Below are 12,500 nucleotides of genomic sequence, written 5' to 3'. Positions count from 1 at the left end.
GACCTGGGTGACCTGTGACCTGGGTGAGCTGTGACCTGGGTGAGCTGTGACCTGGGTGAGCTGTGACCTGGGTGACCTGTGACCTGTGACCTGGGTGAGCTGTGACCTGGGTGAGCTGTGACCTGGGTGAGCTGTGACCTGGGTGAGCTGTGACCTGGGTGACGTGTGACCTGGGTGAGCTGTGACCTGGGTGAGCTGTGACCTGTGACCTGTGACCTGGGTGACCTGTGACCTGGGTGAGCTGTGACCTGGGTGAGCTGTGACCTGTGACCTGTGACCTGTGACCTGGGTGAGCTGTGACCTGGGTGAGCTGTGACCTGGGTGAGCTGTGACCTGGGTGAGCTGTGACCTGTGACCTGGGTGAGCTGTGACCTGGGTGAGCTGTGACCTGTGACCTGTGACCTGGGTGACCTGTGACCTGGGTGAGCTGTGACCTCGGTGAGCTGTGACCTGTGACCTGGGTGAGCTGTGACCTGGGTGAGCTGTGACCTGGGTGAGCTGTGACCTGTGACCTGTGACCTGGGTGAGCTGTGACCTGGGTGACCTGTGACCTGGGTGACCTGTGACCTGGGTGAGCTGTGACCTGGGTGACCTGTGACCTGGGTGAGCTGTGACCTGGGTGAGCTGTGACCTGGGTGAGCTGTGACCTGGGTGAGCTGTGACCTGTGACCTGGGTGAGCTGTGACCTGGGTGAGCTGTGACCTGTGACCTGTGACCTGGGTGACCTGTGACCTGGGTGAGCTGTGACCTGGGTGAGCTGTGACCTGTGACCTGGGTGAGCTGTGACCTGGGTGAGCTGTGACCTGGGTGAGCTGTGACCTGTGACCTGTGACCTGGGTGAGCTGTGACCTGGGTGACCTGTGACCTGGGTGAGCTGTGACCTGTGACCTGGGTGAGCTGTGACCTGGGTGAGCTGTGACCTGGGTGAGCTGTGACCTGGGTGAGCTGTGACCTGTGACCTGGGTGACCTGTGACCTGGGTGAGCTGTGACCTGGGTGACCTGTGACCTGGGTGAGCTGTGACCTGGGTGACCTGTGACCTGGGTGAGCTGTGACCTGGGTGAGCTGTGACCTGGGTGAGCTGTGACCTGGGTGAGCTGTGACCTGGGTGAGCTGTGACCTGGGTGACCTGTGACCTGGGTGAGCTGTGACCTGGGTGAGCTGTGACCTGGGTGACCTGTGACCTGGGTGAGCTGTGACCTGTGACCTGGGTGACCTGTGACCTGGGTGAGCTGTGACCTGGGTGAGCTGTGACCTGGGTGAGCTGTGACCTGTGACCTGGGTGACCTGTGACCTGGGTGAGCTGTGACCTGGGTGAGCTGTGACCTGGGTGAGCTGTGACCTGGGTGACCTGTGACCTGGGTGACCTGTGACCTGGGTGAGCTGTGACCTGGGTGACCTGTGACCTGGGTGACGTGTGACCTGGGTGAGCTGTGACCTGGGTGACCTGTGACCTGGGTGAGCTGTGACCTGGGTGAGCTGTGACCTGGGTGAGCTGTGACCTGGGTGAGCTGTGACCTGGGTGAGCTGTGACCTGGGTGACCTGTGACCTGGGTGACCTGTGACCTGGGTGAGCTGTGACCTGGGTGAGCTGTGACCTGGGTGACCCCTGACCCGGGAGCACTCACGGTGGAGCACGGCGTTGTTGTCCCTGAAGTCCTTCCACTGCTGGTACCAGCGTGAGTCCTTGTGCACCACCACGCCCAGAGCCTCCCTGCGGGGACGGAGGACGGTGAGGGGAGGACGGGGAGGACGAGGGACGGGGGAGGACGGGGAGGACGAGGGACGGGGGAGGACGAGGGACGGGGGAGGACGAGGGACGGGGGAGGACGGGGGAGGACGAGGGACGGGGGAGGACGAGGGACGGGGGAGGACGAGGGACATGGGAGGACGAGGGACGGGGGAGGACGAGGGACGGTGGAGGACGAGGGACGGGGGAGGACGAGGGACAGGGGAGGACGGGGGAGGACGAGGGAAGACGAGGGACAGGGGAGGACGAGGGACAGGGGAGGACGAGGGACAGGGGAGGACGAGGGACAGGGGAGGACGAGGGACATGGGAGGATGAGGGACGGGGGAGGACGAGGGAAGACGAGGGACAGGGGAGGACGAGGGACAGGGGAGGACGAGGGACAGGGGAGGACGAGGGTCATGGGAGGACGAGGGACAGGGGAGGACGAGGGACATGGGAGGACGAGGGACGGGGGAGGACGAGGGACATGGGAGGACGAGGGTCAGGGGAGGACGAGGGATAGGGGAGGCCGGGGGAGGCCGGGGGAGCACCGCGGGGAGGCCGGGGAGCACCGCGGGGAGGCTGGGGGAGGACCGCGGGGAGGCTGGGGGAGGCGGGGGGAGCACCGCGGGGAGGCCGGGGGAGGCCGGGGGAGGACCGCGGGGAGGCCGGGGAGCACCGCGGGGAGGCCGGGGGAGGCCGGGGAGCACGCACCGGTTTTCGGGGAGGCGCCTGGCGTCGGGCGCGGCCCCCGCGCACTCCGTCCTCCTGCGCAGGCGCTCTGGCCTGCGGTAGGGCCCCGTGTGCTCCAGCGCGCTGCGGTCCATCTCCTTCCGCACCGACTCCACGCCCTGCGCGACGCGGGGTGAGGGCGCGGGACGCGGGACGCGGGGGGACACCGGGGGGACGCGCCACGGCCACGCCTCCACGCCGCCGTCCTCCCCCGGGAGGTGGCCCCGTCCCCGTCCCCATCCTCCCCCGGGAGGTGGCCCCGTCCCCATCCTCCCCCGGGAGGTGGCCCCGTCCCCATCCTCCCCCGGGAGGTGGCCCTGTCCCCATCCTCCCCCGGGAGGTGGCCCCGTCCCCATCCTCCCCCGGGAGGTGGCCCCGTCCCCGTCCTCCCCCGGGAGGTGGCCCCGTCCCCGTCCTCCCCCGGGAGGTGGCCCTGTCCCCGTCCTCCCCCGGGAGGTGGCCCTGTCCCCGTCCCTCCCCCGGGAGGTGGCCCCGTCCCCGTCCTCGACCTCCCCCGGGAGGTGGCCCCATCCCCGTCCTCCCCCGGGAGGTGGCCCTGTCCCCGTCCTCCCCCGGGAGGTGGCCCTGTCCCCGTCCTCCCCCGGGAGGTGGCCCTGTCCCCGTCCCCGTCCTCGACCTCCCCCGGGAGGTGGCCCCATCCCCGTCCTCCCCCGGGAGGTGGCCCCATCCCCGTCCTCCCCCGGGAGGTGGCCCTGTCCCCGTGCTCCCCCGGGAGGTGGCCCTGTCCCCGTGCTCCCCCGGGAGGTGGCCCTGTCCCCCGTCCCCGTCCTCCCCCGGGAGGTGGCCCTGTCCCCGTCCTACCCTGGGAGGTGACCCTGTCCCCGTCCCCGTCCCCGTCCTCCCCCGGGAGGTGGCCCCGTCCCCGTCCTCCCCCGGGAGGTGGCCCTGTCCCCGTCCTCCCCCGGGTGGTGGCCCTGTCCCCGTCCTCCCCCGGGAGGTGACCCTGTCCCCGTCCCCGTCCCCGTCCTCCCCCGGGTGGTGGCCCTGTCCCCGTCCTCCCCCGGGTGGTGGCCCCGTCCCCCGTTTCCGTCCTCCCCCGGGGGTGGCCCCGTCCCCTGTCCCCGTCCCCGTCCTCCCCCGGGGGGTGGCCCCGTCCCCTGTCCCCGTCCCCGTCCTCCCCCGGGAGGTGGCCCTGTCCCCTGTCCCCGTCCCCGTCCCTCCCCCGGGAGGTGGCCCCGTCCCCTGTCCCCGTCCCCATCCTCCCCCGGGAGGTGGCCCTGTCCCCGTCCCCGTCCCTCCCCCGGGAGGTGGCCCTGTCCCCTGTCCCCGTCCCCGTCCTCCCCCGGGAGGTGGCCCTGTCCCCGTCCCCGTCCTCCCCCGGGAGGTGGCCCTGTCCCCTGTCCCCGTCCCCGTCCTCCCCCGGGAGGTGGCCCCGTCCCCGCGCTCCCCGTGCTCCCCCGTCCCCGCGCTCCCCGTGCTCCCCCGTCCCCGCTGACCTGCGAGATGGCCCTGAAGGCGGCCGAGCGGCCGAGCTTCTCGCCGCCCCTGGACACGGTCTCGGCCGAGTGCCGGGCGCTGCGCGCCGCCTCCTCCACGCCCTCGCGCAGCCGGCGGCCCAGCGCGCTGCGCCCCGCCTCGTCCAGGCTCTGCGGGAGGACGGGGACGCGCTCACGCCCGTGCTCCCCGGCCTCCCTGTCCCCCCCCGTCCCCCCCGTCCCCCTCCTCCACGCCCTCGCGCAGCCGGCGGCCCAGCGCGCTGCGCCCCGCCTCGTCCAGGCTCTGCGGGAGGACGGGGACGCGCTCACGCCCGTGCTCCCCGGCCTCCCCGTCCTCCCCGTCCCCCTCCTCCACGCCCTCGCGCAGCCGGCGGCCCAGCGCGCTGCGCCCCGCCTCGTCCAGGCTCTGCGGGAGGACGGGGACGCGCTCACGCCCGTGCTCCCCGGCCTCCCCGGCCTCCCTGTCCCCCCCCGTCCCCCTCCTCCACGCCCTCGCGCAGCCGGCGGCCCAGCGCGCTGCGCCCCGCCTCGTCCAGGCTCTGCGGGAGGACGGGGACGCGCTCACGCCCGTGCTCCCCGGCCCCCCGGGCCCCCGCTCCCCGTGCTCCCCGTGCTCCCGGCTCACCTCCCTCACGGAGCCCGTGAGCTCGCCCAGCTTCTTCTTCAGGGCCTCGCCCGTGCGCACCGTCTCCGACTCGATGCTTTTCTGCGGGACGCGGGGCCGCGGCCTCAGTGTCCCCGGAGGACGCCGCCGCCCCACGGGGACACGGCCACGCGTGGACCACGGCCACACGGGGACACGGCCACTCGGGGACACGGCCACGCGGGGACACGGCCACACGGGGACACGGCCACACAGGGACACGGCCACACGGAGACACGGCCACGCGGGGACACGGCCACACAGGGACACGGCCACACGGAGACACGGCCACGCGGGGACACGGCCACACAGGGACACGGCCACACGGGGACACGGCCACGCGGGGACCACGGCCACACGGGGACACGGCCACTCGGGGACCACGGCCACACGGGGACACGGCCACTCGGGGACCACGGCCACACGGGGACACGGCCACTCGGGGACACGGCCACACGGGGACACGGCCACACAGGGACACGGACACACGGAGACACGGCCACGCGGGGACACGGCCACACAGGGACACGGCCACACGGAGACACGGCCACGCGGGGACACGGCCACACAGGGACACGGCCACACGGAGACACGGCCACGCGGGGACACGGCCACACAGGGACACGGCCACACGGGGACACGGCCACGCGGGGACCACGGCCACATGGGGACACGGCCACACGGGGACCACGGCCACACGAGGACACGGCCACACGAGGACACGGCCACACGGGGACCACGGCCACACAGGGACACGGCCACACGGGGACACGGAAACACGGAGACCCACGGCCACCAGCCACACGGGGACACGGCCACACGGGGACCACGGCCACACGGGGACACGGCCACACGAGGACCACGGCCACACGGGGACCACGGCCACACGGGGACACGGCCACACGGGGACACGGAAACACGGAGACCCACGGCCACCAGCCACACGGGGACCACGGCCACACAGGGACACGGCCACATGAGGACCACGGCCACGCGGGGACACGGCCACGCGGGGACACGGCCACGCGGGGACCACGGCCACACGGGGACACGGCCACACGGGGACACGGCCACACGGGGACACGGCCACACGGGGACCACGGCCACACGGGGACCACGGCCACACGGGGACCACGGCCACCAGCCACATGGGGACCACGGCCACACGGGGACCACGGCCACCAGTCACACGGGGACCACGTCCACGCGGGGACCACAGCCACGCGGGGACCACAGCCACGCGGGGACCCACAGCCACGCGGGGACCACGGCCACACGGGGACCACGGCCACACGGGGACCACGGCCACCAGCCACACGGGGACCACAGCCACACCGGCACCCACAGCCACACGGGGACCCACGGCCACACGGGCCCCCCCCGCCCCCGGGCCCCCCGCCCCCGGCACCCACGTATTTGCGCCGGGCCTCGCGCAGCGCGGCCGAGTCCTCCAGCCGCCGGGCCTCGTCGCGGAAGCGCTGGATGCTCTCCCTCATCTCCTTGCTGCGCGCCAGCTCCTGCCGGATGTTGGCCACCAGCCCCGACAGGAAGCCCTTCCGGCCCCCGACGCGCAGCCGCGGGCCTGCGGGCGGACGGACGGACGGACGGGGGTCAGGGACGCGCAGGCACGGGCGGCAGGGATGCAGGCGTTGTCCCCTGTGCCCGTGTCCCCCTGTCCCTGTGTCCCCTGTCCCCGTGTCCCCCTGTCCCTGTGTCCCCTGTCCCCGTGTCCCCCGTCCCCATCTCCCTGTCCCCCTGTCCCCTGTCTCCCTGTCCCCGTGTCCCTCTGTCCTTGCATCCCCCTGTCCCCTGTCCCTCTGGCCCCATGTCCCCTGTCCCCCCTGTCCCCCTGTCCCTCTGTCCCTGTGTCCCCGTGTCCCCATCCTCCTGTCCCCATGTCCTCTGTCTCCCTGTCCCCCTCTCCGTGTCCCCCTGTCCCCGTGTCCCGTCCCCCTGTCCCTGTGTCCCCCGTCCCCGTGTCCCTCTGTCCCCCTGTCCCCGTCTCCATGTCCCTCTGTCCGTGTCCCCGTTCCTGTGTCCCCCTATCCCTGTCTCCTGTCCCCCTGTCCCTGTGTCCCCTGTCCCTACCCCATGTCCCCCGTGTCCCCCTGTCCCCGTGTCCCCCTTTCCCTGTCTCCCTGTCCCCGTGTCCCACGTCCCCATCTCCCTGTCCCCCTGTCCCCTGTCTCCCTGTCCCCGTGTCCCTCTGTCCTTGCGTCCCCCTGTCCCCTGTCCCTCTGGCCCCATGTCCCCTGTCCCTCTGTCCCCGTGTCCCCATCCTCCTGTCCCCATGTCCTCTGTCTCCCTGTCCCCCTCTCGGTGTCCCCCTGTCCCCGTGTCCCGTCCCCCTGTCCCTGTGTCCCCCGTCCCCGTGTCCCTCTGTCCCCCTGTCCCCGTCTCCATGTCCCTCTGTCCGTGTCCCCGTTCCTGTGTCCTCCTATCCCTGTCTCCTGTCCCCCTGTCCCTGTGTCCCCTGTCCCCGTGTCCCCCGTCCCCATCTCCCTGTCCCCCTGTCCCCTGTCTCCCTGTCCCCGTGTCCCTCTGTCCTTGCGTCCCCCTGTCCCCTGTCCCTCTGGCCCCATGTCCCCTGTCCCCCCTGTCCCTCTGTCCCCGTGTCCCCATCCTCCTGTCCCCATGTCCTCTGTCTCCCTGTCCCCCTCTCGGTGTCCCCCTGTCCCCGTGTCCCGTCCCCCTGTCCCTGTGTCCCCCGTCCCCGTGTCCCTCTGTCCCCCTGTCCCCGTCTCCATGTCCCTCTGTCCGTGTCCCCGTTCCTGTGTCCTCCTATCCCTGTCTCCTGTCCCCCTGTCCCTGTGTCCCCTGTCCCCGTGTCCCCCGTCCCCATCTCCCTGTCCCCCTGTCCCCTGTCTCCCTGTCCCCGTGTCCCTCTGTCCTTGCGTCCCCCTGTCCCCTGTCCCTCTGGCCCCATGTCCCCTGTCCCCCCTGTCCCTCTGTCCCCGTGTCCCCATCCTCCTGTCCCCATGTCCTCTGTCTCCCTGTCCCCCTCTCGGTGTCCCCCTGTCCCCGTGTCCCGTCCCCCTGTCCCTGTGTCCCCCGTCCCCGTGTCCCCGTCTCCATGTCCCTCTGTCCGTGTCCCCGTTCCTGTGTCCTCCTATCCCTGTCTCCTGTCCCCCTGTCCCTGTGTCCCCTGTCCCTACCCCATGTCCCCCGTGTCCCCCTGTCCCCGTGTCCCCCTTTCCCTGTCTCCCTGTCCCCGTGTCCCCCATCCCCGTCTCCCTGTCACCCTGTCCTGTCTCCCTGTGTTCCCCTGTCCCCTGTCCCCCTGTCCCTGTGTCCCCCTGTCCCCCTGTCCCCCGTCCCCGTGTCCCCCTGTCCCTGTGTCCCCTGTCCCCGTGTCCCCCGGTCCCTATGTCCCCTGTTTCTGTGTCCCCCTGTCCCTGTGTCCCCCGTCCCCCGGTCCCTGTGTCCCCCTGTCCCCCGTCCCCTGTCCCCGTCCCCCACTGCTGGACAGGGTCCGGCCTCTCCGCGGCTGGGCAGGGACCCCCAGCGTCCGCTCCCCCCACCCCCGACCTCCGTGGCCGCTCGCTCACCGGCGTCAGCTCTGTCCCCGGGCGGCATGGCAGGGAGCTGGCGACATGGGGAGGGTGGTGGCCGCAGAGAAACTGGATCCCGCCGCCGCCCAGGCATCTCTGCTTGGTGAGAGGGGGGAGGGAGGGGGGGATGGAGGGAGAGAGAGAAAGAGAGAGAGAGAGACATGTTCAGAAAAGGCCGTAGCCCTCAGGGTTTCCCTTTGTCCCTGTGTCCCCGTCCCCCTGTCCGTCCCTGTTTCTGTGTCTCCCTGTATCCCCTGTCCTTTGGTCCCCAGCTCCCTGTGTCCCCGTGTCCCTCTGTCCCTGTGTCCCCGTCCTCATCCCTGTGTCCCCGTCTCTGTCCCTGTCCCCTGTCCCTGTGTCCATCCCTGTTTCTGTGTCCCCCTGTCCCTCTGTCCTTGGGTCCCATCTCCCTGTGTCCCCCTGTCCCTGTTTCTGTGTCTCCCTGCGTCCCCCTGTCCCTCTGTCTTTATGTCCCATCTCCCTGTGTCCCCCTGTCCCTGTGTCCCTGTTTCTGTGTCTCCCTGTGTCCCCGTCCCTGTGTCCCCGTGTCCCTGTTTCTGTGTCTCCCTGTGTCCCCGTGTCCCTCTGTCATTGTGTCCCATCTCCCTGTGTCCCCCTATTCATGTCCCCCGTCCTTGTGTCCCCCTCTCCCTGTGTCCCCCTGTACCTTTGCCCCCCCAAAGTCCCTGTGTCCTCCTGTCCCTGTCTGTCCCTATGTCCCCCCGTCCTTGTGTCCCCTTGTCTCCGTGTCCCCCCATCCCCGTCTCTGTGTACCACTGTCCCCCTGTCCCTGTGCCCCCAGTCCCTATGCCTCCCCCGTCCCCATGTCCCCCTGTCCGTGTCTGTGTCCCCCTGTCCCTATGCCTCCCCTGTCCCCATGTTCCCCTGTCTCTGTCTCTGTGTCCCCCTGTCCCTGTCTCTGTGTCCCCCTGTCCCTATGCCTCCCCTGTCCCCATGTTCCCCTGTCTCTGTCTCTGTGTCCCCCTGTCCCTGTCCCTGTGTCCCCCTGCCCCTATGCCTCCCCCATCCCCATGTCCCCCTGTCCCTGTCTCTGTGTACCCCTGCCCCTATGCCTCCCCCATCCCCATGTCCCCCTGTCCCTGTCTCTGTGTCCCCCTGTCCCTATGCCTCCCATCTCCATGTCCCCCTGTGTCTGTCCCTGTGTCCCCTGTCCCTATGCCTCCCCCATCCCCATGTCCCCCTGTGTCTGTCCCTGTGTCCCCTGTCCCTATGCCTCCCCCTCCCCATGTCCCCCTGTCCCTGTCTCTGTGTCCCCTGTCCCTATGCCTCCCCCATCCCCATGTCCCCCAGTCCCTGTCTCTGTGTCCCCCTGTCCCTGTCCCTCTCGTCCCTATGCCTCCCCCGTCCAATCTCTGTGTCACCTGTCCCTATGCCTACCCCCATCCCCATGTCCCCCTGTCCTTGTCCCTGTGCCCCCATCCCTGTGTCCCCCGTCCCTGTGTCCCCCTGTCCGTCTGTGTCCCTGTCCCTATGTCTCCCCCGTCCCCATGTCCCCCTGTCACTGTCTCTGTCCCCCTGTTCCTGTGTCCTCACGCCCCATCTCTATGTCCCCCTGTCCCTGTGTCCCCCTGCCCCATCTCTATGTCCCCCTGTCCCTGTGTCCCCCTGCCCCATCTCTATGTACCCCTGTCCCTGTGTCCTCCTGCCCCATCTCTATGTCCCCCTGTCCCCGTGTCCCCCTGCCCCATCTCTGTGTCCCCGTCTCTGTGTCCCCGTCCCTGTGTCCCCGTCCCTGTGTCCCCCCACCCCATCTCTGTGTCCCCCCGTCCCTGTGTCCTCCCCACCCCATCTCTGTGTCCCCCTGTCCCTGTCCCCCCTGTCCCTGTGTCCCCCTGTCCCTGTGTCCTCCTGCCCCATCTCTATGTCCCCCTGTCCCTGTGTCCCCTCCGTCCCCATGTCCCCCTGTCCCTTTGTCCCCCTGTCCCTAAGCCTCCCCCTGCCCCATCTCTGTGTCCCCCTGTCCCTGTCCCTGTGTCCCCGTCCCTGTGTCCTCCCCGCCCCATCTCTGTGTTCCCCTATCCCTGTGTACCCCTGTCCCTGTGTCCCCCTGTCCCTCGCGGCTGGCAGTCAAGCAGGAGGCCGGCCAGACAGACGCCAGGACACCCGCCCTCCTCCCAAGGCTGCTGCGCCCCCGAGCCCAGCCCCAACTGCCATCACTCAACCCCGTGGACCATCCAGAGTGAGGAGGGAGAGGGGAGGGGGAGGGATAGGTGTCCCTGTCCCTGTGTCCCCATCTCTGTGAGGGGAGGGGAGGGATAGGGGAGGGGAGGGAGAGGAGAAGAGAGGGGAGAGGGCGAAGGGAGGGTGAGGGAAGAAAGGGGGAGGGGAGAGGAGAGGAAGGGAGAAAGGGGAAGGGAAAGGGAGGGGAGGAGGGGAGGGGAGGAGGGGAGAGGGAGGGGAGAAAGGGGGAGGGGAGAGGAGAGAGAGAGGAGAGGAGAGGAGAAAGGGGGAGGGAGAGGAGGGAAGGGAAGAAAGGGGGAGAGGAAGGGAGGGGAAGGGAGGGAAAGGGAGGGGAGGAGGAGAAAAAGGGGAAGAAGAGGAGGAGGGGAGAGGGAGGGGAGAAAGGAGGAGGGAGAGGAGGGAAGAAAGCAAGGCAGGGGAGGGGATGGAGGGGGAGCAGGAGGAGGGAGAGTGGAGGGGAGAGAAGGAGGGAGAGGAGAGGAGGAGAGATGAGAGAAGGGGAGGGGAGAGGAGGAAGGGAGAGGGAAGGAGGGGATAGGAGAGGGGGAGGACAGGGAAAGGGAGGACAGGGGAGGAGGAGGAGGAAGAGAAGGAGGAGGAAGAGGAGAAGAAGGAGGAGGAGGAGGAGAAGGAGGAGAAGGAGAAGAAGGAGGAGGAGAAGGAGGAGGAGAAGGAGGAAGAGCAGGAGAAGAAAAAGGAGGAGGAGGAGGAGAAGGAAGAGGAGAAGAAGGAGGAGGAGGAGGAGGAGGAGGAGAAGGAGGAGGAGGAGGAGAAAGAGGAGGAGAAGAAGAAGGAGGAGGAGAAGGAGGAGGAGGAGGAGGAGGAGGAGGAGGAGGAGGAGAAGGAGGACGAGGAGGAGGACGGAGAGGAGGACGGTGAGGAGGGGGAGGACGGGGAGGCCCCGCGCCGCTCCCTCCCGCCCGCCCGGGCCCCAGGCCTGCGCTCACCCGCGGACAGCGGCTCCAGCCGCTCCGCAGAGCCGCCGCCGCCATGTTGGAGGAGCCCGTGTGACCTTCCGGGGCCGCGCGCCGGAAGCGCGTCATCGGCCGCGCGCCGGGACGCCGAGAGCAGCCGCGCGGGCGCCTGGGGAGAGGAGGGCGGGGACTGGGGAAAATGGCGGAGGGGGCGGGGCCTGGAAGAGGGCGGGGCCGGGGGAAATGGCGGAAAGGCGGGGCCGGGAGAGGAGGGCGGGGACGGGGGAAAATGGCGGAGAGGTGGGGCCTGAGGAGAGGGCGGGGCCTGTGGAAAATGGCGGAGCCTGGAGTTAGGGGGCGGGGCTTGGAGAAAATGGCGGAAGGCGGGGCCTGGGGAGAGGGAGAGTAGGGCGGAGCCTGGGGGCCATGGCGGAAGGCGGGGCCTGTGGGAAGGGGCGGGGCCTGGGGAAGGGGCGGAGCCGCCGGGTAGGTGCTGAGGAGAGTCCTCCACCACCTCCTCAGGACAGGAGGACCCGACAGGAGGAAGGAGGATGGGGAGGAGGAGGAGGATGATGGGAAGGGGGAAGAGGGATAGGAGGGGGGAGGAGGGATGGGGAGGAGTGATGAGGAGGAGGAATGGGGAGGGGCTGAGAGGAGGAGGGATGGCGAGGGAGGAGGGAGGACGGATGGGGAGGGGCTGAGAGGGAGGAGGAGGGATGGGGAAGGGGTGAGGGGGAGGAGGAGGGATGGGGAAGGGGTGAGGGGGAGGAGGAGGGATGGGGAAGAGGTGAGAGGGGGAGGAGGGATGGGGAGGGAGGAGGGAGGGGGAGGGACTGAGAGGAGGGATCGGGAGGGGCTGAGAGGGAGGAGGGATGGGGAAGGGCTGAGGGAGGGATGAGGAGCAGCTGAGGGACCGGACGAAGGGATTACTAGAAGAGGGAGGGAGGGAGGAGGGAGGGATTAGGAGGGGATGAAGAGGGAGGGAGGGATGGGGAGGGGATAAGGGAGGATTAGGAGGGGATGAGGGATTGGAAGGGGATGAAGAAAGAAGGGATTAGAAGGGGATGAGGGATTGGAATGAGGGATTGGGAGGAGGGAGGAAGGGTGGGATGGGGAGGGGATGAAGGAAGAAGGGATTACCAGGGGATGAGGGAGGGAGGGATGGGGAGGGGAGGAGGGAGGGATGGATGGGGAGGAGGGAGTGAAGTACATGGGGATATGAAGCGGATAAACTGTAATAAAAATAAAAAATGATTTTAAAGATGAAGACA

The 12,500-nt window shown here is 69.6% G+C and overlaps 1 protein-coding gene across 1 annotated transcript in view; it reads right to left on the bottom strand.

Annotated features, from left to right (window-relative positions):
• Timm44 (translocase of inner mitochondrial membrane 44) overlaps positions 1 to 11,342 on the bottom strand; it is an 18,948-nt gene extending 7,606 nt beyond the window's left edge. Inside the window, exons 1-7 of the mRNA XM_060375887.1 lie at positions 11,263 to 11,342; positions 8,107 to 8,209; positions 5,975 to 6,144; positions 4,545 to 4,625; positions 3,920 to 4,069; positions 2,445 to 2,581; positions 1,628 to 1,713 (exon numbers count right to left, since the gene is read on the bottom strand). Of these exons, the coding sequence (XP_060231870.1) occupies positions 1,628 to 1,713; positions 2,445 to 2,581; positions 3,920 to 4,069; positions 4,545 to 4,625; positions 5,975 to 6,144; positions 8,107 to 8,209; positions 11,263 to 11,307 (772 nt within the window). The 5' untranslated portion in view covers positions 11,308 to 11,342. The remainder of the gene's footprint in view (positions 1 to 1,627; positions 1,714 to 2,444; positions 2,582 to 3,919; positions 4,070 to 4,544; positions 4,626 to 5,974; positions 6,145 to 8,106; positions 8,210 to 11,262) is intronic.
• Between the last annotated feature and the right edge of the window lie 1,158 nt (positions 11,343 to 12,500).

This window comes from Meriones unguiculatus (genome assembly GCF_030254825.1).
Source record: "Meriones unguiculatus strain TT.TT164.6M chromosome 13 unlocalized genomic scaffold, Bangor_MerUng_6.1 Chr13_unordered_Contig_2907, whole genome shotgun sequence".
In the NCBI taxonomy this organism is placed as follows: Eukaryota; Metazoa; Chordata; class Mammalia; order Rodentia; family Muridae; genus Meriones; species Meriones unguiculatus.
Note: the sequence above shows the minus strand (reverse complement) of the source record. Positions and strands in the feature narration are given on the sequence as shown.